This window comes from Panthera onca, chromosome C1, assembly GCF_046562875.1.
Source record: "Panthera onca isolate mPanOnc1 chromosome C1, mPanOnc1 haplotype 2, whole genome shotgun sequence".
In the NCBI taxonomy this organism is placed as follows: Eukaryota; Metazoa; Chordata; class Mammalia; order Carnivora; family Felidae; genus Panthera; species Panthera onca.
In genome coordinates this window covers 6,499,825-6,524,963 of record NC_138346.1, presented here as the reverse complement: position 1 = coordinate 6,524,963, position 25,139 = coordinate 6,499,825, and the positions used below count along the sequence as shown (strand labels likewise).

The window sequence follows — 25,139 nt, the reverse complement described above, 5'->3', positions numbered from 1 at the left end:
TCGTGAACCGGCCGGTAGGCGAAGTCACGAGACGCACGATTTTGACCCTTTGTGCAGAGGGCAGGCAAAACAGACGCAATATTTTGATGGATCACGTTGCCTCCTGTGGTAGCGTCCATTTAACGCTTGCCCACCCCACTTCCGCTAGGGCACAGCGGCGGTGGTCAACGGACCCCGTGTCTCCTCCTCCTCCTCCTTCCTGGCGGTAGCAACGGGCCTGCCTCCGACCAGCATCCCTCCCCGCACCGCGTCCTTGGTAAACGGCCGCAGTCTCACTGAGTACAGGAGATTCGTCTCTATACCGTGGGTGGGCCTCATCCGATCAGTTGAAGGCACCAATCGACAAAAAATGACCTCCTCGGAGCAGAAAGGAATCGGGCCAGCAGATTGCCTTTGAATTCAACTGCAACTCTCTTTGGGTCTCCAGTCTGCTGGTCCACCTGGCAGATTTTGGACTTTCTAGCCTCCACCGTTAGGTGAGCCAATTCTCTAAAACAAATCTCTCTGTCTCTCTCTTTTTCTGCGTCTGTCTCTGTCTGTCTGCCTGCCTCTCTAAACACCCTGTTGGTTCTGTTTCTCTGTAGAACTCCGACTGATAACACACTGCAGGGGTGCCTGGGTGGCTCAGTCAGTGAAGCATCTGACTTCTTCAGCTCAGGTCACGGTCTTGCGGTTTCTAAGTTTGAGCCCTGCATCAGGCTCTGCGCTGACAGCTCCGAGTCTGGAGCCTGTTTTGGATTCCGTGTCTCTTTCCCTCTTCCCGTCTCTGCTCCAGTCTCTCTCTCTGTCTCTCAAAAATAAACCTTAAAAAAATTTTAAAAATAGCTCACTTTATATTTTACTATTTATGCCCATTTCACAGACGAGGAAGTTGAGGTTCAGAGGCATGGAGTGCTGTGCACAAGGGTAGACGCTTGATGCGTGTGGAGCCGAGATTCCGGGCTAGGTCTTCCTGAGCCACAGCACAACGCAGCTTCTCGTGCATGAACATGCACCATTGACTATAAAGTATCTGTCGCTTTTAAGACTCACCAGCGACGTTGGGCTCTTACACCACGTGAAAATCATCAGCACGCGCACACCTTTTGGTCTAGGTGATGTGCACAAAGGTCCATTAGCAGAGGAGCCTGGTCACCAGGAAGCTTCCTGCTGCACGTGTACTTGCCTGACACACTTAGCTCCTATATATCAAATTATCTCCTTTACCGCCATCATTTCCAAAAACGTCTTGCGGTAGCCACACCATTTCCGTATGCCATCAACCGCAAGATCTTTAGGAACAGGAGGGGGAACCAAAGGGACGACCGTTGAAAATGCACGGTTTTGGGGCACCTGGGTGGCTCAGTCGGTTAAGCATTTGACTTCGGCTCAGGTCATGATCTCGCGGTCTGTGAGTTCCAGTCCCGCGTCGGGCTCCGTGCTGACCGCTCAGAGCCTGGAGCCTGCTTCAGATTCTATGTGTCCCTCTCTCTGACCCTCCCCTGCTCATGCTCTGTCTCTCTCTGTCTCAAAAATAAATAAACGTTAAAAAAAAAAATTTAAAATGCACGGTTTTGCCGAGAATACGATTACACCCCCTCCTTCTACACATGCAACCGAAAGGAAGAGACCGAAGCAGCACATGTGGATGAAATTAAGACAGGGAAAAACAAACAGCACACGCGGGGGCCCCGGACCTCCCGATGTCTTTGGCCGTGGGCTAAAGTCCCCCACTGAGGGCAACACTTCAAAAGTAGCCTCAACCTGGCACGTTTCCAGAGGAAAAGCCAGCAGTAAATATTGACCCCAGGATCAATGGTTTCTGTCGAAGCCGCAGCAGGCAGGCCAGAGAGGCAGGGGAGCAGCAGGCAGGCCGAGAGAGCAGGCCAGGTCACACGTGATCAGGAGCCGCTTCGTCCAAAGCCAAGAAACGATCTCACTGCCTCTGAATTAAAACTACTCTTCCCCGAACGGAGAAGATGGTGACGAAGATACTGATTCTTCTGGTTCTTGGAATGAACTTCCTGTCTTGTGCAGGTAAGCAGCTCAGCGCCACGACCCCCTGCCCTTAATGCTGCAGGTGCCGTCCTGGCCCGGGGCGGGGGCGGGGGGGTTGGGGTTCTTGTCTCACTGTGTCCCCTGTGTCCACTCACGTCCAGGTTTCCCGGTGTATGACTACGACCCGTCCTCCTTGCGGGAAGCCCTCAGCGCGTCCGTGGCCAAAGTCAACGCCCAGTCCTTGAGTCCGTATCTGTTTCGAGCCTTCAGGGGCTCAATTAAAAGAGTAAGTGCAGGGGGGGGGGTTGGGGGGGCGCCTGGGTGGCTCAGTCGGTTAGGCGGCCGACTTCGGCTCAGGTCATGATCTCGCGGTCCGTGAGTTCGAGCCCCGCGTCGGGCTCTGTGCTGACAGCTCGAGCCTGGAGATGCTTCCGAGTCTGTGTCTCCCTCTCTCTCCGCCCCTCCCCCCGCTTGCGCTCTGCGTCTCTCTCTCAAAAATAAATAAGCATTAAAAAAAAATTAAAACGAAAAAGGGTAAGTACACATTCCATCTTCTTGATTCCTCTTTCTGCCGCTTTGTGTTCTTTTTTTTTTTTTTCCTTTCGTCTATTGGGTGCCCTTTAAAATTTTTTCCAGTTTAGAAAGATAACAGCTAGTCCTCTTTTCAGACTTTTTTAAAAAAAGTTTATTTATTTATTTGTTTGTTTATTTAGATGAGAAAGCATTTAATTACCGTTCTTGTCATAAGACCCTCAAAGCCACTTCGGATGCCAGATTCTTCTGTCCCTCCCTCCTCTGGCCTGGCTTCCTCTTTCCAGATGTTGCCGTTTGTGTATCCTGCTTCTGAGTCCACGGTCCCCCCCCCCCCCCCCCCCACCCCCGCCCGGTTCCTCTTGAGCAGTTCTCTATGAGGAACTGCTCCTTTATTAGAAATGAGGTTTATTTTCGATTTCAGAGGTCCCCCTCCTCGCCCTCAGAGGAAATAAATTCTGGCTTTTAAGCCAAAGAAATCCCACCTTCCTTTGTCAATTTGGTAATGGTCTGTTTCCTGTTAGCTTCGGGAAATGGGGAAAACATGAACTTTCTTGGGCTTCCGATGACTCAGTCTGTGATCGGCCAAGAAAGAAACACAGAAAGAGGCTTCAAAGCCCGGACAGCAAGTCCCCTTCCCCTCCCCCGTCCCCAGGGGACTTCATGACCTACTTTTATGGTCCTGGGCCCTGGGCCCGGTTGGAACAGAAGTGCCCCCAGGCTAGCGGGTGCTAAGGTGGGAGGTGGGGGAGGGTCTGTAAAGTGGCAGGTCGCAAGACTGAGAACTCCTTGCAGCCAGGCCACAGGGCATCGGGGTGGGGATGCAACCGGGGGTCCAGGCGGCAGCTATGCCCCCACAGGGGCAGAAGGGCCTTGCTTTCCCTCTGCCTGCCGCTCGCCTCTCCCACCAGGACTGGGCATCACCCTGGCTCACGCTTAGCTTGCTCCCTCTCCTGCCATGGAGGGCACACAGCTCATGGCTTTCCTAGCCCTGGTTTCCAAATACAGCACATCCTTCTTGACTTTTGTCCAGAAACTGGCTCAGTTTCTCACGTCCGGATTCCCAGGAAATTAACTGAATTGTCTCAGTTACGTTTTCTAGTTGGGCCCTAGGTCATGAAGATGATGGGCTGTGTGTCAGCTAGGGGCCCAGCCTAGGAGCAGGCTGTCAGGGCCCAGGGGGGTGGGGGTCACTTGGCCCCGACATCGTGGTTCAGGGACACTGGGAGATAGGTCAGCGCCCAAGCTGAAAGGTGAATTCCTTCTGGAAGAGTAAGGATCAGAATAAAGGACTCCCCTCTTTCACACCGGCTGCCTTGGTTTCCATTTTCCGCATTTAATGAAATCTACTTGTGGTGTCAGGGGCTCGGTGCTTACAGACATAAGCTTTAAATTTACCTGTAACCCGCTGATACCACAGAAGAAAGTTAGTGGTTTGTCACGTGAGCAAGGGCTCGGGACGGACCCTCTTACGGATGGGTCCCGACACCATGGAAATCTGGCCTGTGGCGATGGGCTAGGACGAGGCGCCCCAACCCAGGCAATTGATTCTACATGACTTGAGCCCACGTTTAAAAAAGACGGGAGAGGAGAAGACAGTGACCTCCGACGTGGCCATGGGACCTGCTCAGATGCTTCTGTCAGGGGCACGGGCCGGGGAGGACAGTGGACACGGGCCTTGTCCTGGGGAAAAGAACAGAATTCAGGTCCCATCGGGGACGGAGCAGAGGGTAGGAAAGGAGGTTGGGTTGGACAACGACATAAACAAATGAAGGTCATTTTGGAGGGTGGGGAGCACTGCAGGGGGGGTGGGGCGGAAACAGAACAGGCAGAGGGAGGGGTGGGCGAGCTGGGGCTGGGGCAGCGTCAGATGGGGTGGGAGCCTCCGCCGTCATATGTGAGCGAAGACTAAGTCAGTGACAAGAACCTCCATCCGCGGGGAGACCGTGGGGGAACCTGGAGGACCAAAAGCCTTGAGAGAGAGGTCGGAGAGGTGGCCTGGATTGGGGACGTTCCTAGAGCATGACTTTGAGAAGCTTGAAGCCTGTTTTAAGGACAATGGAACATGCACACACGTGCAGGCAGCTCTTTGGACTTGGGAAGGTCTCTCCAGCCACCAAGTGGAGTGGGGTGCCAGGGAGGAGGCTGGGCCAGCGATCCTAGGCAGCAGGTGGTGATGGAGGGCAGCTGAGCCTGGGGTGGGTGTGGGGAGGATGGGGGTGGCTGGGTTCTGGGACAGCCGTAAGCAAAGCCATGGAAGGTTTGGGATCCTTTGATGTCGGTGCCCCTCTCTGTCCGTTTTTACCATTCATCTTCTTTTCTTTTCTTTTTTTTTTTTTGTCACTGTTTTGCTTTCTAAATTATTCTTAGGTGTAACTGATCTTTACTTTTTGTCCAATTGTAAGGATTAGTTGGAAAAACCTAAATGATCACCGTGTTAGGCTTCTCCAGAGCAGAATCCATAGTGTGAGTGTGTGTGTGTGTGTGTGTGTGTGTGTGTAGAGAGAGAGAGAGAAAGAAATGTGGGAGGAGAGAGAGAGAGGGAGAGTGAGTGAGATTTACTTTAAATAATTGGCTTACACTATGTGGATGGAGGTTTGAGAGATCCGAACTCTGCAGAGGCGGGGGTGGGGGGCTGGCAGGCGGACGTTGTAGTTCATGTCGGAAGGCAGGATGCTGGCAGATTTCCTTCCTGCTCAAGAAAAAGGCAATTTTGTTCCATCTAGGCCTTCAACTGATTGGGTGAGGCCCACCCACATTAAGGAGGGTGATCAGCTTTACTCAAATTCACCAATTTACTTTTTTTTTTTACTTTTTAAATGTTTATTTACATTTGAGGAAGAGAGAGAGAGACAGAAAGAGAAGGGGAGGGGCAGAGAGAGAGGGAGACACAGAATCCGACGCAGGCTCCGGGCTCCAGGCTGTCCGCACAGAACCCAACGCGAGGCTTGAACCCACAAACTGTGAGATCATGACCTGAGCCGAAGTCGGATGCTTAACCGACTGAACCACCCAGGCGCCCCCCACAAATTCACCAATTTACATGTTAATTGCATCCAAAACACACTTTCACGGAAATATCCAAGTATCCATTTGACCAAAACTCTGGGTATTGTGGCCCAGTCAAGTTGACACATAAATGAACCATTATAATCACCAAAAAGAATTGTTATGCATTTGTATGTTTTTGTTTCTGTTTGGAATAAAAAAACCCAAAATATTCTCATTATACAAAGTCAGAAAATACAACGAGAAAGAAAACACCAAAACTACTATCTATTGTCCATTCCTCTGAGACCACCACTATGAACATGTGGGAGAATGCCTTTTTGGATCTTTTTCATATATTGGAATAAAATATGTTTTGTTTGTTTTTTTACGACACACAGCATAGTGTAACGTCAGTCGTGAAGTACTACAATTTATTTCAGCAAAGATGCTGGATTTTGGATTTCCTCTAGTTGATTCCTTACTGTGGGGCATTTAGGTCGTCCCACCTTTTTCAAACAACACAGAGAGGAAATTCGATGGTTGAAACTGAGTTTACGTGAAAAGGCAAAACCATTAGGCTTTCCTCCTTATTCTGAACAGAGTGCTTAAAGGTGCTTAAAGATGCAAAAAAAAAAAAAAATTAAAAAAAAAAATGGTTGCAAACTTATCTCAGAGTTCAATAAAATCATCTGTACTCCAAAATTCCCACATTTTTGTCTTTTCAACCTAGCCTTTGTGTCTCCAGCTGGCTTTCGCTGGGTCGCTTTCAGGGAAACTGCTGAAGTGTGATCGGTGAGAGGGTCCCACCAATGGTGTCCAGCAGAAGAGAGCTCTCTCTGTTTATGAGACTCCGATTTATTAGCCAATATTTTAAAATTACGAGTAAATGAGGTAGTAAATATTGTGGAGGCTGGATTTTTAGTCTTACTTCTTTCCAGAAAACTCTACTTCTATGAGCACGCCTCACCCAGTGTTAAAAGGGACATGAAAGGACGCCTGGGTGGCTCAGTGGGTTAAGCATCTGACGTCGGCTCAGGTCACGATCTCGCGGTCTGTGAGTTCGAGCCCCGCGTCAGGCTCTGGGCTGATGGCTCGGAGCCTGGAGCCTGTTTCCGATTCTGTGTCTCCCTCTCTCTCTGCCCCTCCCCCGTTCATGCTCTGTCTCTCTCTGTCCCAAAAATAAATAAAAAAACGTTGAAAAAAAAAATTAAAAAAAAAAATTAAAAAGAAAAAGAAAAAGGAGGCACGAAGGCGCCCCATCCCGGGCTTGGGGTTTGCTGCTTATTTCCAAACAAAATGTTCTACGTGTTACTGTTCTTTCCTACGTGTGAATGGTCTGTGCTCTCAGAGAGACATCTCCCCACCGTCTCCTCACTGGGAAGTCGGTTGAACGTGTTGTTGACTCTGATTTGCCATAAGGTCGCTCAAGGACTGAAAGGGACTTGAGTTTTGGAGCCTGGGTGTGTGGTCGGGTACTGGGCTGTGGCAGCTCCCGTCCGGCCTCCCGGCTGTCATCTTGTTCCCGCCCCCCCACCTTGGGTTTTCTTTGTAGCGGTCGTCGTGACTCACATCTTAGCTCTTAAATCCTTCTGTGAACTTTCCATTGCAATGAGAATGAAATCTACACACCGTCCCATGGGCGACAGGGCCATCAATTACCGGACACACCCCATCTCGCACACATCATCATGTAGAGTTCTTCTCTTGTTCATTTTGCTTCGGCCACAACCTCTGGACTTGTTCTGCCCCAGGACATTGGCCCTGCTTTTTCCCCACATGACGGGCTCTTTCCCATTCTATGAGCCTCAGTGGGAAATATTTCTTCCTTGGGAGGATTTCTCTGGCACGTTGTCTCCAGTATTTCCTCCTCTCCATCCCCACCACCATGTTGTTTTTTCCCTCATAACACCGTAACCATCTAAAACGACCTTGCTTAGTTTCCTTTAACGTGTTTACTGTGTGGCACTCCAATTGGAATCCAAGCTGCATGGAATCTTCCCTGCTCTGCCTTTGGCGCTGGGCACACAGTGGGCAGTCATTAAGTCACGGGACTTCTGTGTCATCAGAACATTGCAGATTCATCAGGGAGTTTGGAAGTTTCCCCCACTCTCTCACCCTTGGTGGAAAGGAGTAGACAATTGTGCAACCTCATTTATGGGTCAGAAGTGATCAAACAGGAAGCAGGACTAGACAATACTGTGCAGAAGGGTTGAACTTACCCCTTAATTTCTGATTTCGGGGATTGTTAAGAAGTCATGGGGCGTTCTTTTAGGAAAAATACACCCAGTTGATTCTCGCTATTTGCAGGGGTTGTGTTCTATGCAGTCACCACGCACACTAAATTAGTACCTACTGAACCACTGCTCCTTGTCTGACACGCGTGTTTTCTCCGTACGGCACATCCAGGCTTTCTGTGTTTGGGAGCCTCGGACAGCACTGTAAGGCTACACCTGGGGGGCCATTTTAAACAGCAAAATCACCAAGGGAAAAAAAACACAAAAATGAGAAAAACATGGTCCAAAAAAGAGCAGGAAAGGGGCGCTTGTCTACAGCACGACAGCAGAAACAAGAAGGCAGAGCGCTGCCTTGTCTGATCTCCGCTGGGAACATGGGCGCAGGACAACTCAAATCCTCAGCGCACGCGTGTGGATGACTGCAAAGGGACCCTGAACCTCGGTTCTGGGGTTATAAATAAATTTGAGCAAGTAGGCAAGTTGGGAAAAACGGAATCTGCCATGAGGATCAGTTATAAAGGTAAGTCGTCGTAAGCAACGTCGACCTTGGAGTTCCCGCCAAGAACGCCCAAGTTCTGGCTCCGTTTTTTTAAATGAAGTATTATGTGCCTTTGGAAAAATGTTTCTTCTTGTCTCAGACTGAGGGCCGGGAACTGGGAGGTTGTGAGTCCAGAAAGCTCTCACCATGGAGGACTCTGTAACTTTTTCTTACTGTGCAGGGAGAAACATTTGGAGCATTGCAAACCCCAGTAGCTCACCCATGGCAAACTGACGCTTTGTTTTTGTGAAGGTCTATGTCCTGGACCAGGATAGCTTGAGCATGGACCTAGAGTTTGGCATTCGGGAGACAACATGCAGGAGAGAATCTGGAGAAGACCCTTCTACCTGTGACTTCCAAAGGGGCTACTACATGGTAAGTGCAGCGGGAAACGCCGTATCCCAGAAATTAACCTGCAGAAGCGCCTTGCTTCTTCTGTGACCTGGAGCTGTGCCCCGTCACACGGACGCTCTGGCATCCGGCCACACTGGGAGGCACTGACTGTGTCCGTGCTGTGCTCCCTGCGCAGGGGCGCAGTGCCCCTCAGTGGCTGAGGGCTTGAGCTCTGGACTCCGTGGTGTTGAGTGATCCTGGCAAATTGTTTAACCCCCGCTGCCCCAGTTTCCTGCTCTTTGAACCGGGTGTGATGATGGTTCCAGGCAAACTGAACTCAAAGAGGCCAATCCCAGAGGCAAATTCCAGAGGTGTTTCGAGGTCCATTTTAAACTGATCTAAAAACCGTGTCCTTGGTGTGAGTCACACTATTTTGCAGTAGGCTGTTGTGCAGTATGTCACCTGGCTCTGGTTCTACTGAACCACGGTGTGTTCCGTTTTGCATCCCCGGTGGCCAGAACGTGGCCCAACACTTGTTCCCACCCACGGGCAGGTGTCTGGGACGAGCAGGCCACCACCACCGGGCCAACTCTTGCTGTCCAAGGTGTTTGCCTAAAGACGTAGGAGTTCTCAGGGTTTTGTGAGCTTATGAGTTTGTTACTTTATGAGTTCGTTACTTTATGAGTTTGTTACTTTATCAGTTTGTTACTTTATCAGTTTGTTACTTTATCAGTTTGTTACTTTATCAGTTTGTTACTTTATGACAGGGTCGCTTGGCAATGATGTAAATTCTGAAAAGGGAATCCTTTGTTTCGCCACCTGTTTCATGACACTTTTCTCTGTGACTGTTGGGAGAAGGACTCAAACCCAAGTGTCACAGCGTCCGCTCCTAACAGACTCTTGAGGCCAAAGGAGAGGAGAACACAGGCCTTGGGTTCTTCCTGCTTCCTTTTGTTCCATTGGGAAACTTTGGGGCAGCTCACTCAGGGCTCACGGGGAGGGGAACACGTGATACCCACATGCCTGACAACACATCTTCAGGTATTTCAGTTGTGTCTGCTTCGCTGCTGGGAGATTTTCATTTTGGGAACATGAGGTGCCTCTGTGAATTTCCCCTTTCCGTCTGCATCATTCTGTCAGGCGTTACTCTATCACCTGATCTCTGAGATGGGTCCTAACCCTTTCTAGGAGCCGCTGGCCACGGAGCTCACTGTTTTCTTTTCCAGCCGGCAGTTGTTTGCAGAAGCACGGTGCAGATGTCTGCCGAGCAGGTGCGGGACGTGTGGGTTCGCTGCCACTGGTCGTCCAGTTCTGAGTCTAACAGCAGCGAAGAGGTAGGACCAGGGCCTTGGTGTCCCCCGAGGCAGCACCCTATAGGTTCTGTGTGGGTCTGTGACAAGCAGACCCATGTGATAGAGTCACTGAGTATCCCCAGGCAGGGGCAAACACAGCTTTGCTCACTTGGCTGGAGTCTCCCTTCCTTCTCCAGCCTCCCTCTCTCTTTCTCTCTCTTTGTTTCCCAGAGAGTTGGAAACAGAGAGCTTAAAGCAACAATTGGTAAATCGTTAGAGCTTTAGAACTGAGTGTGCAGGCCACTGACGCTGTGGTTTAGTGGAGGAAAGGGGAGGGGCATTTTTGTTGGACTAGAGTTCAAAACCATTTAGCAGCTCTGCGGTCCAGGTCAGGGTACTTAACTCCATGATCGGCCACCTCTTCACCAGCCAGATGCCGGCAGTAAAGGCCATCTGACCGTTCTGAGAGAGTTGAGTAAGTTGGTGGACAAGTAAGATCTGGCCCAGCGTCTAGTCCATGAGAGATGCTTGGTGAATGGCGGGCTGGCCCCTCAGCCCCGCAACTGCGCTGAAATTGATTTGGTTCCAAGATCTATTTCCTGGGTGTTAGGACAAGTACGAAGGACTTCCTTTTCCAGACTCCACTGAAGCTTACATAAAGCCTGATGTGTTTTTGAGCTGACACACTCACACATCCGTGGCCCGGCTAATCCAGAAACGACGAGGACCAAGCACAGCGTTTCACAAGCATTTTGTGCATGCGGATTTTGTGGCTTATATGGGAACAGCTGGGGAGAGAGTGAGAAGCGAGACAAGCAAGTCCCGACCCGTGTGGAGTTTGTAGATGAGTAAGGGGGGGCTCCGGGCAGCAGGGTTGATCCTGACTACCAGGCAAGCGGTTGAGGGGACAGAAGATCGTCTGGGCGCAGGGAGAGCTTCCCTGGGGAACTGACGTTCACATCAAGAATGTCCATCAGTTCAAAGGGGACAAGTGTGGAGGGGAGAAGGAAAAGTGATTCCAAGCACAAGGGGACCATCAGGGAGTACTGTGACGTGCAAGAGAAGCTGGTGGGTTGGAAGGGACACAAACCATTATGACCGCAATGAGCAAAATACGGGCACAGAGGCACACGGTTGATCTGGAGACAAAGGCAGAATGGACCTCCAGGGTCATGTCTAGGATCCCTGGCCTCATCCTAATGACGACGGGCCTATTGATGGCTGAGAGCAGGTGGGGGCACCAGGAGGCTGACAGGACAGGTGCCAGGGAATGCTAACGGGAGCCGGGAGTTAGCAGTGAGTGTTGAGAAATGGATTCTAGTTCATTCTGTGGCCTTTAACGTGTTGAAATGAATTCAGTAACTGCCCCCCTCCATTTAATCCCTCTTCCACCACTGGTTTGGTAAGTCAATTCTGATCGCACAACCGACAGATCTGTTGCAACTTTTTCGTAGCATAGTGGACTGTCTGCTTGTCTTCCAATCTGAGTTTTATAAGAAGACTCTGACATCAAGTTAGGCGAGCCCCTGAAAGAAGCAAGATTTTGAAATAAACCCTCAGGTGGATGTTCTCCAAAGATTAGGAAATCATAAAGAATTAGGGGCAAATTAAAAAAAAAAAAGAACTCCTTAAATTCAAGGATTCTGTAATTCGAAGGAAGAAAGAAAGCAGATGGAGATTTCAAGTAATTCCTGGAAACTCTGAAGTAGATTTCATATATGAAACAGAAAAAAAAAAAAAGAGAAAACAGCTGCTAACCATTTTCAGTGAAATAAGCAGTGATATTAGAAACAAAAGATATGGAAACCAATTTGACAATAAATTTCATATTAAGAAAAGAAAAAGAAACATAAAAGAGACGAGACTAGGATGAATTTAGGCATCAAACAAAGAAATCATTGTTGGAAGTAGGAAATAGAAGAAATAAAACCAAAAAAAAAAAAATCCTGGAGTAATGAAAATGAAGATCGTTTGAAAAACATATGTAGGTTATAGAAAAATTTCCAGGGAAAGGAATATAATGTGAAGAAAGGGTTAAGCCATGGAGAATAAGACTGAAAAATCCAAAATACGAAGACTAAGGACTTAGATCAAAGGGAAGATATCTCGCAAGGATATGATGAGAGAAACTGTCAATAGAAGAAGTTTGGAGTTTTCCCTTACGTGATTTTAAGAAGTATAAAAGCTGTAAGGACATATGAGGGAATAAATGTCTCAATTTGCTAACATTCTGCTGTCCTTAGTCAAATGTATATTTGAATTATAGGTAGTTTCTATGATTTTTGGTTGATTTTTAGTTTCTATGATTTTTGGTTGATTTGGAAAGAGAAATCTAGAGAGAACAGAGGGTTCTATGTGCACACGAGTGCACAACCACTTAATGGTTTAGTCACCGTCCAGAGTGCGGCGCTAATGCCTGTAGGTTGATGGGGAACTTGACTTTAGGCAAATCCTGATGTGGAGTAGGTGGGATGAGATTTGCCTAAGGCTTCAGCCAGGAGACCCACAAACAGTCCAAAGTCCAAAGGGAGAAACTGAGGAAGAATAACCAGAATGGAATTCTGAGCTCAGGGAACGAGAGGCGACTGTGTTCCGTCGCAAATGATAGAACTTGAACTACAAGTCGCCGAAGCCAAAATGGGTAAGTCCCTGGATTGCGTTCCCAGAAAGGAAGGGGAGGAGTTCACCTCATGGACCCGTTCATTTGGGAGTCTTCAATGCCACCTGGGCCAGCTTCTCCCTCCCTTCCCTCCTCCCTCTCCCCCAAGCCCCACCCCCTTCCCCTCTCTTCCCTGCTTCCCTCTCCTACTGTAGACGAGCTTTTTCCTTTCAGCAAGGCCACAGGCTGCTCCAGATTCAGATGCTCTAACTTAGGAGGAAGAGGGAGCATTTCTCTCTAGCTCCACTGGACATGCCTCTTGGCATGACTCCCTTTGGCCTGGCTTAGGTCATGTGTGCCCCAGGCCTTTTTTTCAAGTTTATTTATTTATTTTGAGAGAGAGAGAGAGAGAGAGAGAGAGAGAATGCACAAGTCAGGAAGGAGCAGAGAGAGAGAGGGGGTGAAGAGAGAGAATCCCAAACAGGCTCTGTGCTCATAGCACTTGCTACTTGATCCTGTGAACCAGAGACAATGACGTGAGCTGAAATCAAAAGTCGGACACTTAACTGACTGAGCCACCCAAGTCCCCTCCTTTTTCTTTTTTTTTTTTTTTAATGTTTATTTATTTTTGAGACAGAGAGAGACAGAGCATGAACGGGGGAGGGTCAGAGAGAGAGGGAGACACAGAATCTGAAGCAGGCTCCAGGCTCTGAGCGGTCAGCACAGAGCCCGACGCGGGGCTCGAACTCACAGACTGTGAGATCATGACCTGAGCCGAAGTCGGATGCTTAACCGACTGAGCCACCCAGTTAGCAGCCGTTTCTGTGCTCCCCGTTCCCCCAGCCCCCAACAACCCCTCATCTGCCTTCTGGGTCTACGGATTTGCCTATTCTGGCCATTTATACAACATGTGTCCTTTTGTAACTGGCTTATCTCACTAAGCATCATGTTCTGGAGGTTCCTACCTGCTGTAGGATGTATTGGTACTTTGTTCCTTTCTAGTATTGAGTAAGATTCTATTGTACGGATATACTACCTTTGATTACCCATTCAATACTCGATCAACACTTGGGTTATTTCCGCTGTTATGAACGATGATGCTACGAGTCTTCGTGCACAAGTCTTTGTGTGGACGTATGTTATTCGGTGGCTTCATGGAGTCTATTTGTGCAAGCCTTTCCCTAACTGAACACATTAGGGGAACTTCATACCCAGAAAACCCCCACATCTGATCCAAATGCAGTCTGTTTGCAAGTTCATAGGAAAGGTGCCATATTTCTGGTCCCCCACATTTGGGAGCACGTCTGAGTCCAGTGGGAAGATTTTCAGGCGATTTAAACATCATGCGATTTGCTCTTCCCCATGTGCTTTCCTAGACACACATGTTTGACACCACATAAAGTTATTTAATACAATATATTGCCTTATTTCATTAAAAATGAATTACGTAATACCTAAGAATCTTCCTGATAATATTTGCATTTTTTACAATGTCTTTTTTTTCCCTCTTTCACGTGCTGATCTATCCTGATGCCGAAATTGACTTAGATGGGTTTTGGGGACGTATTGGGATCCTCTGCATGGAGAAATATGTACCTATTTGGTAAGTTGAGATCTGTTCTTTTTAATGTGTTTTTTTTTTTCTTGAAACAACTTTATATTGTAGTTCTCTGTTAGTGAGTCATTTAACACTGGAAACACCATACAAGCCGTTGAACAATTATAGTATTTCCAGAAGATGAGCATTTTTTTTTGTTCCTTTCTTACCAGTAGACGACAATGATACAGCTTTTCATTTAGGTATCTCTTTATATTTATGCAGAGATTTTCCATATATGATTCCATCTGAGGTGTCAAACAAGCAGAGCAGATGTGAGTTTACACCTCGAGAGGCTCCCTCAACTTGAACAGGCTTATTTCCTCCTGGGTGCACAGGCTGAGTTACAGGACCCAGGTGTGCCACAATGTGGCTGGAGGGTCTGGACTAAAGCTCATCTAATTGATCGAGGGCGAATTCTGTCATCCTGAAGCCACGTGATGAGAACCAACCATCCCTTTAAGAGTCTCGGTTGGGGAGGGAGGGCCCTCCTTCCTTTCCTTGGTTAGGGTTCAAAGGGTTAGGGGCCATTTTTATCTCCCTGAGCCTTTTTCCCGGTGCTGATAGCTACAAAACTATTTGCTGATCCTCCACTGCTTCTCGCTTAAAAGGAGGCATATTTGGGGTGTCAATAATGAAAGCACAGAACATTCTGGAAATGGAGAAAGGGGCCTTGCCTGATGACCATTCCTGTATTACAGGTCTCAATCCTGACAAGTCCAGAAGCGAACGCAGTGAACGGTCACTCGGTAAGTGGTCCTACTTTTTTCCACGCAGCACCAGCAGATTCTTTTTGGATCAAGCCAGACTCTGCTGGCACCATTTCACAGTAGATTAACCCCCGAAATACAAAATATTTTAAGCGCAAACGAAAAGAGCAGCACTGCACAAGCTTGCTTTGCGAATCACTGAAAAGGTAAAATGTGAGGCATGAAAACTTACTTAAATGTTAGCAGGAATCGAAATATCACAGCTGGCTCAGGACGTCAGCATCAACCTTTCCTCCTGCCCCACTTTGGGGCATTTTCTGAAAAAGCGTGAACTCTCTCGAACCACCTCTTTGCCATCCGCTTTCAAAGGTGTTTTGGGGCCCGCGGATGAAGTTAACAAGACCATAGTTCCTCTCTTTTTACAGATCATTTTCCTCGTTTAGTCTTCTTAATAGCTCTGGGAGGCAGGTGTTGTATTACCTGCTTTTATAGACGAGATAAATGATAATTCGTGGTGTTAATCGCATATGCAAAATGCAAAATGCATATGCAAAAGTGCTAATTGGTTGACACGGCTTTGTCTTTCACAACCATCCTGGGAGGCCGCACGGTGTTCCTTCCCATTTTGTAGATGGGCAAACTGAGGCTTAGTGAGTTTCTGGAGTTTGTCCAAGGCTACATTGCCAATGTAGGACTTGATACAGATCTGTCAGACTCTAAAGCTTCTGTTTTTGCCAGTGCTATTTTCTGGAAGAGCTGTGAAATTCACTTTATTTTGGATTTCTTCATTAAAATGAATAACACAGATAATAATATTATATTGAGCCCGGTGTTTGATCCTCACTAGGCATACTGAAATTTATTTGAAGTGCCGGGGCTTACAATACGAGGCTTGATTTCAAACAAAAAGTTTTAGACACCCTCTGCGTTGTCTGGGAGAACATACAATTATTTGCACAGTGCGACCATTGCTGAGGACATTTTTTTGAACACTTCTTTTTTGGAACTGCCTTCAGAATCTGTGGCCCATTCTTTCAAGCTGCTGTAGTGGTGGAAAATGGGTGTCCTTGGATTTGGTTTTGGAAATAGCCAAAATACATGTGATTAATCAGAGTAATAACCAACTTGGGTACATTAGTTATAGATTGCTGTGTGTCAAATTACCCCCAAATTTAGCAGCTTAAAGCAACAAATGTTTGTTATATCACAATTTCTGAGGGTCAGGAACCCAGAGGCAGTTTAGTCCGGTGGTTCTGACACAGTCTGTAACAAGGCTGCAGGTAAGGTATTGTCTGGGGCTGTGATCTCATTTGAAGGCTTGACTGGGTCTGAAGGATCCACTTCTGAGGTCAATCACGTGGTTGTAAAAAGCCTTGACTCTTCATGGGCTCTTGGACTGAGGGCTTTAGTTTCTCCCACTGTGGGCTTTTCCATCGGGCTGTCTGAATGTCCTCAAAACATGACAGCTGGCTTCCCCCAGAGACAATGATGAGAGAGAGACAGAGAGACAGAGAGAGAGACAGGAAGAGAAGGAGTAAGCTGCAGAGCACCGGAGACAGAAGACACGGTCTTTTGTTCCCTAATTTTGGAAGTTGTATATCACCACTTCTTTGTATTTTATTAGTCACACTGACCAACTCTGGCCCAGTGTAGGAGGGGAACACCCAAGTGTGAATTCCAGGAGGCCATCTTGGAGGAGGCTGGCTACTACAGTGGGAAAATGCCATTTGGGACCAAAACTATTTTACGTATAAATTAATGTGACTGAGCCTTCTTATACGGCTCAGAAGATAATTCCAGAGTTGAATTTTAAAAACGTGTTGGGCCCTGGGAACATCACGGATGCGGTTGAACATCCGTCTCCGAGATTTCTTTGAAGACGACAACTTAATTTATTTCACCAAATGTGTGTGACAAGCACTGGGCAGATCTCACGGAGGCCTAAAAGACAAATGTGACAGTGCCTGCCTTTGAGGCTTACAGTAGTGGCCGGGACAGGTCACACGTGGAGAGAAACACACATGGGTTCAGCTGTGATGTCTCGCAGGGGAGGGGGAGGGACAGCCGGGTAGGGCAGACGGAGCCATCCTGTCTTGGCATCCCTCGGCAGTGTGGGTTTGTTTATGCCGGTCACGACCCTTCCCACTACTTATTGTCACGGGGCCCATGTCATCTCAGATGTTGGTGTGAATGACAGAGCCTATCCGTCCTTCTGTCTGCAGAGAGCCTGAGAAGGATCTTTCCTCCCGGGAATCGAGGGTACCTGTACAAGGGGCGCAGAACAAGGACAAACGCTGGCTTTGAGTAACAGCCTCGAGGTAAGGGGACACAGCTAAAAACATGCGTATTTAGAAAGAGAAGCCGCTTGGAGTGAGTGCCTGGACGGACGCCGCGGCCCCCGGATGTCCTGCTCTGCCGCTCGGCTCCCGTCCTCGCCTTCCCACCCCCTCGTCTCCTCCCAGGCTCTGCCCCTCCGTCACCTCTTCCATCCCGTGCACCTCGAGCTTTCTCCTGTATCTCTCGTATTTGTCACCACTGGTGTCATCACGTGTTGAAGAGCGAACAGACAGACAGAACAGCCGCTCCTTTGACGCATCCCCCTTCCAGCAACTGTCCCCCCCACCCCCGTCCGCTGAGCTTCTCGACTCCACCATGGCCTTCGGCTGCTGGCCTACCCTTCTCACCTCTCATTCGCCTTCTGCTCCTCGCACCCTGGATCTTCAGCCCTCGGATCTGTGAAATCAGATCTGCCTGCCTCTCCTCGATCGGTAATTTAAATACCGGTGACGATTTGTATTACCTTCTTAGCCCGCTGTCTCTTCCTTCTGCAGATTTCGCTCCGCGGTCTCTTCCACTCGCCCGCCCTCATCAATGATCTGCAGTTACTTCCAAGCACACGTCTCTTATCACGCTCTATCCCGAGATCCAGGCCCACTGGATGCAGTTGCTATGGTTACCTGTGACCTCTCGGGTCCCACCCAACCTCCTCGTCAGCTCCCTGCCTTAACTGAGGGCATCGCCATCCACCTAATTTTCTCAAGCTCAAAATTTTAGAGCACCATTGACTCTTTACCCTTTCTCTTCTCCCAACATCCACAGGGGTCCAGTCTTACCGAGTTGGGCCGCACGTTTTCTCTGGTATTGGCCGATCACTTGCTCGCCATCACCACCGACCGGGGCATGCTTTCCTGCCTCCGGTCCTGATCTTATGCTGTCCGCCTTGCACGCTGTCCTCAGGCTTCTCTTGAAGCACAGAGGGGTCTCTGATCCTTTCCACGTAACCCCCCTAATGCTCACTTCACTTATGGGATAAAGCAGAGGTGTGCAAAAGACAGGCACTAAGCCAAAACGAAGAAAAGCCTATTGGCCCCAGTGCTGTGGGGAGCTGAACACTGAGCCCTGCTTCACCAAACCAGCCCTGAGTGTCACCGACTCTCACGAGTATACAAATTTCCAGTTGCTAGGGCATTTGTAGCTAAGTCTTGTTAAAGGCTCCCAAGTAGTAAGGGGATATCAGGAAGTGGACGCCTAGAAGGAATTCTCAGATGCGATTGCAGACATCGATTCCCTGCACATCCAGTTTTGCACGGAAACACAAGTTAATAACAAAGCTTGAGCTCTCACAGGCTTCAGTTTACACAGCACTGTAACCCTTCAGGATAAAGTCCAAACTCCTCAGCGTGGCCCACAAAGGCCTTGGCGATCTGGCCCCTGCCCACTTCTCCAAGTCGGCCTCACCCCTAGGCTCCAGCAGTACTGACATCCGCCCGGCTCGCCCTGCTGTGACCTCTGCAAGGAACAGCCCCCTCGCTGCTCTCCCCTCACTGGTCAGGTCTCAGCTGGGCGTCCAGTCTTCCCATGGGCGGTCTCCTCTGATCCCTTTAGGACGGTCCTCGTCACGGGGCCTCCGCACTCGTCCGTCCCCTCTCTGCCGCATCATGTTACACAGGACCCCAGGGCGCAGGGCGCAGGGAACTTCACTTGCTACCACCCAAGTGCCCGGCACGGAGCCTGGCACGCAGCAAGCGTTCAGCAAGTAGTTTTGAGTGGGGGATGGAATCTTCCACGTTAGGTCCCTGAAATAGTTATTTTTTAAAAAATCACTTAAGGCTCGTATAATTAATTTTTAACCGCCGGAGTTTGAAGGAAGTCAACTGACATTTTACTAAAATAGAAGGAAAATTTACCAGTGAGGCCGTATTGGATGAAAGATGCAAACGGGAGGTTTTCTTTTTAATCCGCGTGCCTCCTAAAAATAAACACCAGCTTCGTATGGAGATCAGGAAACTACTCATTACGAAGAAATGGACTCATCATATTCCTTTTTTTTTTTTTTTTATAAATTTAAATCATTTCCTTTTGCTTTATAGAGCATCCTTGGGGAAAAATACAATGCTCAATGAACTGGCTGTATTTCATCTATTAATAATACGATTATATTGGGCATACATGTATTGCAATACAAATTCTCGATTTGATTTCCATAACAAAATGGATTGCTTAACAAATGTCTCTTTAAAGGCAGTGGAGGGGCGGCTGGGTGGCTCAGTCGGTTAAGCGCCCGACTTCGGCTCAGGTCACGATCTCACAGTTTGTGAGTTTGAGCCCCGCGTCGGGCTCTGTGCCGACAGCATGGAGCCTGGAGCCTGCTTCGGGTTCTGTGTCTCCCTCTCTCTCTGCCCCTCCCCTGCTCACGCTCTGTCTGTCTGTCTCTCAAAAATAAATAAACATTAAAAAAAAAATTAAAGGCCGTGCAGACGAAAGGTTAAATGCGGCCGTCCTCACCTGGACACCGACTTTGAGTTAAGTCCCAGTTATGTCCCTGGCCTCCCATGACCTTTAGATTTCCCCACTGCGCTCTGAATTTCCAGGAATCACAAAATGAGCCTGGGAAGGCCAGCACAGGGTCTGGAACCAGCAGACCTGGCTCCCAGCCTGCTCTGTCACCACGAGCTGTGAGACAATGTTCCACTCTCTTAACTTCTCGGCTCACTTCCTTCAAAGGAAATTATTATTATTAGTTTTGTATTTGTTTTTGTGCCTGTTGGACCGGGAACTCCTTGGGGATGCATGGCCTTGTCATTCTTATTAATTATTTTAGTTCCTACCATAAAGTTAAGGACAATGTCTAGACCATAATAAAGGTTCAATCAGGTTGGAAGGAAGGAAAACACACACGCATGACCCAAATCAGGACAAGTATTTGCAAGCTGTGAGTGACGTTCTTCCAGTGGGGAGCTCCTTGAAGGCGGAGGCTTTGGTTCCGGTAGCTTGGAGCCCTCAGACCCTGGTTCAGCTCCTGGAACAAAGTAGGGGCTGAGGAAGTGTTTTTGTGATTCAATAAACACTGTTCTAGGATTCTTTCAGGTTGCTAGAAAAGCATTTCGTACATAGGAGTAGATCGTGAAAGGTGATATTTAGACAAGAGCTTTGGAATTTTTGTCTTATTTGCCCCCTCTAATATAGGGGCCATGCAAATCAGGCTCTAACCCTCACACTGGAAGGGATCTTTCTGAGTGTCTAACCCTTGCTTGATCCTTATAGCTAAATAGTCCACACTCCTTAATTATGCAGTGGCCAGATGGTCACAAACCACACCAGACCGCAGCAGTGTGAGCGAGGCCTTTTCCTTTACGTTGCCACGTCGATTTGTGCGGACCCCTGGAGTTCTATGTCCAAGAGCAGCAAAGGAGGCCATTGCCAGTGAGGCCTGTTGGGGATAGCTGCAGGGTGGAAAGAATCAGTCTCAGGATTGTTTCAGTTTGCCCAACAAGTACTCAACTCGCAAGGGTGCCTGCGTCTGTGTTTGGACCCTTTATGTGCACTGCCTTTTATAAATCTTGCAACAACTCCTATGAAGCTTTGCCATTATTGTCTGTGTTTTGTAGATGAGGGAGCGGAATCATCGGAGAGTCTTGCTCTCAGAGGGGGTGTTGAGATTGGGGTTTTCACTGTTGATGTCTGGGTGTCTCTCTTTTCCCGCCTGTGATACTGTACCTCATGCCAATACCTCCATGTTTAAGAAAGATCATGAAAGGGCAAAGCCCCGAGGATTATTTATTTAAGATTCATGTGTCAGGTGTGGGGTGAAGCTAGGTAGGCAGCCGGCTGGAAGGTAGACTAGTTGACTGGAAGTGTTAACACATACCTATCTGTCGTCAGCCAGGTGGGAGGGGTGACCCTACAACACGGGCCCCTCGGCGAGTGGCTGAGCGATTTCCATATTCGGGTGTGAGACCCGTGAGTGACAACTGCTCATGATCTCCCACCTCCTGGGGGAACGAGACTCCATCGGAGATGGAAAAGACCAGCCGGTGCTTGGGAGCTGGCAACCTGGCTGTGTGCGGGCTGTGTCTACCTGTACTCTGTCTGCCCTGACGCTCATCTGTGGCACACACGTGACGATCACTCTACCAAGTACAGTCGGTTCTCATTATCATCGTAGTTATGATCTGTAGAGTCGATGCCAACACTGATTTAGTGGATACTCAACCATTGCTCCTGTGGGAAGTACAGGGTGAGGCTCCTGTGAGCCTCTGGTCACCTTTCATCAACCAGTCAGTGCACGACCTCGACGTATGGGTGTTTCTGTTTAAAGACACCTTACTTACCGTACTGTTGATCCACGTAGGACTCACGACCAGCGGCACTGCAACTCGCGCCTGAACCGCGTTTCTCTGACACAAGCGTATCTCCCCGAGGCGCGTCACAGCCCGTGCTTAGCGGCGCTAGACGACACTTGGGCTCCACGTGTGGGGGCCGCAAAATCACCGCCACGAAGCACAAAAATGCCAAAAATGTGGCACCGAATAAACCGCGAGAAGGACACTTGTTGACAGTCTGAGCCGCAATCAGGGGGCAGAGCGTCGTCTTACATGGCCAACAGCACCCATGTTGGGAGACTCCCTGGGCATCTCCTGGAATGAATGCAAAACCCCCAGGAGTATTGATCTGGGGGTTACAAAGGAATGTTAGCGAGCAGGCGAATTTCTGAGAATTCAGAGGGTCTACTGAGCAATGGTTTCCACCCCTCGCTCCTCCCCATCTCCTGTTTACTCTCTCGGGTTCTCTTCCCACTTGGCTTGAAAGAAGTGGGGTCTGTACTGCTGCCTCCTCTTTCCATTGGCTCCGCCCTGCTCTCTCTCCGCCTCTTGGGGCCTCCAGCCCCCTGGCCTTCCCTGTGCCCACTGGACTTCGTGGCTGCATTTAGTGCCTCTTTCCTGGCTCTCCTTTCAGCCAAGACTTCTCCCTCTTCTGCATGGATCTCTCTTGTTCCTCCTGCACCCCGAATGGTGGTGTTCCCCAGGACTCTGGCCTCAGCTCTTCCTCTATGCACTGTCTTCTCTTTCCTGGGTGATCCCAGGAACCCCCGGCACTTTGATGCCTATCTGTCCGGGGAGCATTCTGCCCTCCATGTCCACACTGCACCTCTACAGTGTTTCTAGACTGTGCCTTAACCAACAGCGTGCCAGATGCCTGCATCTGTGTATCCTGCCACATGCTCAAGGCACAGTTCTTCCCTTCGGGACTGGTCTTTCTCCTGTAACCAACTCATCTTCCTGGTTATCCAGAATCTGAATAACAGATTAATCTGAATAACATCTTCCTGGTTATCTGAAACAGAATCCTCTCGGACCTCCTCCCTGCCCTCTGCCACCCAGTCACTGCTTTCTGCTGTCTCCCTCTGAAGTTTCCTGGCTCTGTCCCTTCGCTGGCCCAGTGTGGACAGTGTCTTCATGATGGCTTCATCTTGTTCCCTCAAGGTCACCTCCACATGTCGCCAGAATTGTTAACACTGGTGGGGGCAGGAGTGGAGCGGGACACAAGGAATGGGGCCCTCTGCACCGTGGTGTGGTCCACGTCTGTGTCCCCCGATCCTCTCTGCCTCCACATTGCACAGAAGAGTCACCTGGCTGATTATTTCCATGGGCCCCCAGTCTGGCTCAGACCTCCATTCCCAGGCCCCTGATGCCCTGCTACAGCACCCCACCCCCACCTTGTCCTCGGGGTCTCCTGCACCAGATGAATTCCTGGAATTACATTTATCATACTGTATTCTAGTCCCTTCCGGTTTCTCTACAGTTTGTGATTTCTTCCTTCCTTCCTTCCCCCTTCCTTCCTCCCTTTCCTCCTTCCTTTCTTCCTTCCCCCCTCCTTCCTCCTTCCTTTCCCCCTCCTTCTTTCCTTTCTTTCCTCTCTCTTCCTCTCTCCTTCTCTTCCTTCCTTCCTTCCTTCCTTCCTTCCTTCCTTCCTTCCTTCCCCCTTCCTTCCTCCCTTTCCTCCTTCCTTTCTTCCTTTCCCCCCTCCTTCCTCCTTCCTTTCCCCCTCCTTCTTTCCTTTCTTTCCTCTCTCTTCCTCTCTCCTTCTCTTCCTTCCTTCCTTCTTTCCTTCCTTCCTTCCTTCCTTCCCCCTTCCTTCCTCCCTTCCCTCCTTCCTTTCTTCCTTTCCCCCCTCCTTCCTCCTTCCTTTCCCCCTCCTTCTTTCCTTTCTTTCCTCTTTCTTCCTCTCTCCTTCTCTCCCTTCCTTCCTTTCCCCCTCCTTCTTTCCTTTCTTTCCTCTCTCTTCCTCTCTCCTTCCTTCCTTCCTCCCTCCCTTCCATTGAGGCTACACTTTATTCATCTTTGTAACCCCCAATACTTAATGGATGCACACATGCTATTGAACAGATGAATGGATGACTGTAGCTGAGGCCCGTCTCCTGCTTTACTGATTCCGGTGGCTGCCTCGCTTGTACCCTCTCTCTTTCTTGGCTGCAGCTTTGCCTCAGGCCCCCTCTGGCCCTTTCTTTTTTGAGACTTGAGCTTCCTTTCTGGGGCCACCTCCCCTTCCCCCTGCAGGTATCTCTCACTTCTTTGTCCGAGACGCTGACCATTTTGAATAGTTGTTCCAGTCTCTAGCGCCATCTTGGATTCCCCTTGAATACACCCAGGAGTGCTGGGCCCTGAGCCTCCATAGCAAGGATGTGGAAAGCATGCTACAGAATCTAATCCCTCCCCCCTTCTCTCTTTTACAGCAAAATGCATTGGAAGGAATAGAAGTTCCAGAGAAGAAAGATACTTTATGAATTGTGTAATTTTTCTTTTGATCAGTTCCAGTCGTTAATGAATGTCTTACTCTTCCTCTTTTTTCACTGTTCGATTTTTTTTTTTTTTTTTTTTTGAATAGGCATAACCGTCGGGGCACCTGGGTGGCTCAGTCGGTTGAGCGTCCGACTTCAGTTCAGGTCATGATCTCGAGGTCCATGGGTTTGAGCCCCGTGTCGGGCTCTGTGCTGACAGCTCGGAGCCTGGAGCCTGCTTCGGATTCTGTGTCTCCCTCTCTCTCTGCCCCTCCCCTGCTCATGCTCTCTCTCTGTCTCTCAAATTAAATAAATGTTAAGAAAAATAAAACCAGGCATAACTGTCAAGTTTTTAGATAAGAAGCAATGACATGAAGAGATTAGTATTACCTAAGGGTTTTAGGAGCTGAGGACTCACAAAGTGGCCATGCTTAGCCTAATCATGTCAAACACGTGTTTTAGATTAATATGCAATGATTGTAAATTCCTTACTCTTAAAGAGACTGTCTCAGGCAGCTTGGCGTTAATAGTGTCTTTCCTTTTGTGACTTATGTTAATTTTAAAAAATAAAGGACCTGAAAAAAAATCATCTGGTGATTTAGGGATGAAAAGGCAAAGGCCGTCCCCTCCCCACCACCCAAATGCCCCTGTGGATTCTTTTTCTCCAGACTTCTCAGTCCTGGGCGTCAATACAGCAAAGCCAGCTTCCTGTCAAACCAGGTATTGCCGGGAATGAACCCAAGGACAGAGGTCGGTGTTCCCAAGCCACTTAGCGATTGCTGCAGTTGGGGGGGGGGGGGGCCTCTCCTGGAGCCAGGCCCTTGTGAGGTGCCCTGGGGGGATTACAGGAGGTGAGAATCTACAAACCCAAACACAGCACTCACCAGTGAGATTGAAACCCCGTCAGTTTCCCAGGCTTTCCGTGAAGACGTCACAAGCCCCTGAGAACCATTTCCTGGATGGGAGGTACATTAAGACGTTATCGGTCCTTTGCACCGACCTCGAATGAGGTGAGTTGTTAGCTAGGGAATCACTGGCAGTCTGCCTAAGCATGACGATGTTGCATTCTTGCGAGCCCCCGGGGACACGCACACCCCTCTCCGGGGAGACCACATTTACCTCCCTTGTCCCTTCCCAGCTTGGATTAAAAATTGCCCAGAGTTCCGACATTTGATGTTCTTTTTTATTTTCTCTCCCAAAATGTCTCGGTGTGGCTTGGCTTGTCACCAACATGTCACACGCCATGCCCTTCTTCCCACATCCAGGGTGTGTGTGCCAG

General features: G+C 49.0%; 1 protein-coding gene across 2 annotated transcripts; it reads left to right on the top strand.

The window, feature by feature from the left end:
- Positions 1-1,838: 1,838 nt before the first annotated feature.
- SPP2 (secreted phosphoprotein 2) lies at positions 1,839-24,207 on the top strand. 2 transcript variants are annotated; one of them, XM_060624244.3, is made up of 8 exons: positions 1,839-2,016; positions 2,139-2,263; positions 8,524-8,646; positions 9,831-9,938; positions 14,044-14,098; positions 14,794-14,841; positions 17,025-17,120; positions 24,196-24,207. In XM_060624244.3, the coding sequence occupies exons 1-7, from the start codon at positions 1,959-1,961 to the stop codon at positions 17,108-17,110; spliced, it is 603 nt and encodes a 200-aa protein (XP_060480227.2). In that variant the 5' UTR covers positions 1,839-1,958; the 3' UTR covers positions 17,111-17,120; positions 24,196-24,207. The 2 variants fall into 2 exon arrangements, with proteins under 2 accessions (XP_060480227.2, XP_060480226.2); XM_060624243.3 differs by lacking the exon at positions 24,196-24,207 and adding an exon at positions 23,968-24,160.
- The last annotated feature ends 932 nt before the right edge of the window (positions 24,208-25,139 follow it).

Coding starts and splice junctions, on each gene's coding strand:
- SPP2 (XM_060624244.3), top strand. CDS start 1,959: ATGGTGACGAAGATACTGATTCTTCTGGTTCTTGGAATGAACTTCCTG. Junction 8,647..9,830: donor TCCAAAGGGGCTACTACATG/GTAAGTGCAGCG, acceptor TTTCTTTTCCAG/CCGGCAGTTGTTTGCAGAAG. Junction 14,842..17,024: donor ACGCAGTGAACGGTCACTCG/GTAAGTGGTCCT, acceptor TTCTGTCTGCAG/AGAGCCTGAGAAGGATCTTT.